Source organism: Kryptolebias marmoratus, linkage group LG7, assembly GCF_001649575.2.
Source record: "Kryptolebias marmoratus isolate JLee-2015 linkage group LG7, ASM164957v2, whole genome shotgun sequence".
Taxonomy (NCBI): Eukaryota; Metazoa; Chordata; class Actinopteri; order Cyprinodontiformes; family Rivulidae; genus Kryptolebias; species Kryptolebias marmoratus.
Window position 1 is genome coordinate 23,090,207 of NC_051436.1, and position 3,613 is coordinate 23,093,819.

General features: G+C 38.3%; 1 protein-coding gene across 6 annotated transcripts in view; it reads left to right on the top strand.

The window, feature by feature from the left end:
- Positions 1-419: 419 nt before the first annotated feature.
- Positions 420-3,613, top strand: part of rasl11a (RAS-like, family 11, member A) — a 36,637-nt gene continuing 33,443 nt past the window's right edge. For all 6 annotated transcript variants that reach the window (XR_005233395.1, XM_037976529.1, XM_025010547.2 and 3 more), the window contains exon 1: positions 420-965. Coding sequence is in view for 5 of the 6 variants with exons in the window: in XM_037976529.1 (XP_037832457.1) it covers positions 842-965 (124 nt within the window). In the remaining variant the exon portion in view is untranslated. The remainder of the gene's footprint in view (positions 966-3,613) is intronic.

Consider the following 3,613-nt stretch of genomic DNA (forward strand, 5'->3'; position numbering starts at 1 on the left):
TATATATATATATATATATATATATATATATATATATATATATATATATATATATATATATATATAACATATATAATGTTTCTTTTTCCTATGTTAATGAGGTTGTACTAATCCTAAACAGCTAAGATAAATTGAAAAGGCACACAAAACAAAATCTTGGGACTGTGTTGTGCCCTTGGAGCGAAAAAGTCTTAGTAACTTTAAGTACTCTAAAAATAAAACAGATGTGATGATCATATCATCACAGCATCGTTTATTAATACCCATCTCTTAAATGATCCTGTACATGTTTGCAGCCTCCGGGTAACAAAACTTAACGCCGTCATTTTAAATTCATAACATGTCCAGGCTGGGAAGTGGAGACCCATGGGAATCTTAGAGAGGGGGACGGATTAAAGTTTTTATCCCTCCCTCACATCCGTCTCTGCTCTCTGTCTGCAGTCAGAAGCATCTGGAACTGCAAAGAATCGGATTATTTTTCAGTTTTATTATTGGATTATTAATAGGTGGTAAATAAATTAGACCTAATGTTTCTTTTTCTTTTCACCGGAAGAAAACTTTGAACAAGTACCTCTATTCTTGGATAATAATTGAAACTTTGGGACAAATTGGGAGTTCTTCAGCGTCCCAGCAGGGATATTTTATGTGAGGGATTTTCGTTTCTTTTCTTTTTCCATCAGGACGCGGTACTTTGTTGTTGTCGTCGTCCCCGCCCCTCCGACAAGGCGGGGCCGTTCAATGCGGCTGTCCGGTATCCGGTGTCCGGTGACCCTGCCCCGGTGACCCTGCCCCGGTGACCCTGCCCCGGGGACCGGTGACCGGTGACCCTGCCCCGGGGAACATGAACAGCTGCGGCTCTGGCAACTTTCTGCTGGTCCCCATCCCGGAGTATCCTCTGCTGGACTGTGTGCCCAACAAAACGGTGAAGATCGTGGTGCTGGGAGCCAGCAACGTCGGCAAAACTGGTATGAATAATGGAAGACGTACAGGCTACACAAATATACTATCACAGGAGCTGAATTTTATGGTGTGGGAAATTAAAAATGGTCAGAATAGAGGCTAGAAATGTTTGCATGTCAAACATGAAAACAAATAACGCCCTATAATCTGAAATGCCTTTTTATAAGGAAGAAAAACTGGCCTGTAAAACACGAAGACATAAATAAACGAAACCGTTTTAAAGGAATTAACAAGACAACAGGGGGCGGCAATTCGCAGTTTTTATCAACTTTTCCAGTTATTTTAAATTAGTATTATTCTTAATGATGAACGACTTAATTATAATGAGACAAAAACAGACTGCTGGCTAGGCTGCAAAAACTACAAATAAACTCAGGATAATATAGGGAGCTGCAAGAAGCCACATGAAACAAAAACCTGGACCACTTCATAGAGCCAACAATGCGCCACTCAAGAGGAGAGAGAAAGAGACTGTATGTAAAAGCTGGGGCTGATAGGACAATGAGCTGCAGCTATGACTAATGAAAACCAGGGACAGGTGAGGGTGGGCATGGCAGGACTGAGGAAAATTATTGAGAAGTAGCAGAGAACACAGGGAGGCACGGAGAACATTGGAAAACTGAAACAAGAAATACACAGGAGTAAATCTGATAAGGAAAGAACAACTGCAAGAAATAAACTTAAAGACCCACAGATATTCAAAAAAGACACACAGTTCATGACAATAACTGAGCTAAAATTTGACATAGTAGCTGAGACACATTCACAACCCACACTCTGAGCATGACATCTCACAATATTGCATGAGTTTGCACCTTTTTTCAAGATTTACCCAAAGCAGCTACACGTCCATGCTTTCTCATAAGATGATCTTAGTTTAAAGCTATGGCAGGGAAAGCAGTGGGCAATATGCATTCCTCTGATGATTGATTGGCCTTTTAATTGAAATTAATTGATATAAGAAGTAAAGAAAAATGCAGTAACATGATAAATACCCAGAGGAGAAAAAATATGCAGTAGTATTGCATTAAAGGCTTTAAATAAAGTAGCCTTCTATATCCACAACAGTTCAGTTGGAGCAAGCAAGTCTGAATAACAAGAGTTCCATCAGCTTAATTTAAGATTTTACACACATCTTGTAATCATGTTGAAGAGAGGGGACAGAAAATATTGCAGTCACTGATACGTTGGATAGACTAAACACATCTGCCAGCAAAGCATCTATGAGTAAATCACAATACAAGTGGCTTTTTTGTCAGGCTGAATAAAGTAAGGGGTTTGCTATTTGTAGTAAACTTTGGAGAAATAATAAAGACAGGAGACTAAATGAAATGCAGCAAGTGCTTGGTCACTTAGACTTTATAATACTTTTCCAAATAAAACCTTGTTAACAGACATGCAGTATCTTTAGTGTAGTATTAACTTGTGCACCAAGAGAATACATCTTTTTTTCATGAGACATCCTGTTTTCCGAAAGTCTGTTCCCATTCAGACAGCATTATGTCCTGTTTCTCACAGTTTCTTATTGTCCCAAATCAATGCATAAGGGAGCCTTGCAGCTTTATTTTCATGTGATTATCCAGCAAGATAGATTAATACCACGAAGTGATGCATTTATACCTAACCATCTAAGTTTTCTGAAACCTAATCACATTTTTAATGCCTAATTAACTAATAAATACTATCAGTGGAGTATTATTACCTTACTATAGCAAGGTCCAACAACAGCCTGCAAGATTACAAATTAAGACCACTTATGGTCATCTGGTCATGTCTGCTTAAGCCTGAATCTGTGTATGAAGAATGCCACTGGAAAGCACTGGAAAGAACAATGAGCCTTAGCTGTTTGCCCTTCCTATATAGCACTAAAAGTACAGGGAGCCCCTTCCCCCATGGAATGAGCATACGAAATGTAGCAGTAGGAAAAAGTGGTTGAGATAAATGGGACTCAACCTTTCTGTCTTGGAGAAAATACAGTAGTTATCGCCATCACTGAAAGGAGTTTCACTCTTACTTTATTGTTGCTAAGTACTAGTTTAGGAACATTGTAGATTTAAGGAGAACAGTTTTGTTTTATAGTTCAGATCTTTTAACGTGCAGTTCTGTGGAAAACTTATTAAATAATAAAAATATTACCTGTTTTACATAACTTCTTAACCGCCCTCATATTGGAAAAACAGAATTTAAGGCCTCATCTACACTACTAATTTTCTTTTAAGCAGATGGGGCTTTTTTCTCTCTGTTCACACATTTAATTAAAAAATGCTAAATTACCCATGCCATGCCACTATGTGGTGAGAATATTAACAACATATTATAATATTAACATTAACGACATATCAAAATATAATTAATTAGTTTGGCTAAAGATTTTCGCAAAACCTTTTTTTTTCTTTATTTTCACAACCACTTCAGCACATGATCCGAGTTTAATGGAAACAGAATTAGGATAAAATGAGAAACCTGGAAAAAATGGCTCCATATTTGTTTGTTCCCTTTCAGTCGATTCACTCGGTACAACATATGTACTATGGGATATCACGCTCCCGCGTGTCCTGGCTGAAGACACCTTTAATCACGCCTTTAGGCAAATGACGTGATGACGTGATGACGACAAGTGACAGGCCCCGCCTGCACTATGTAACCGTCCGTC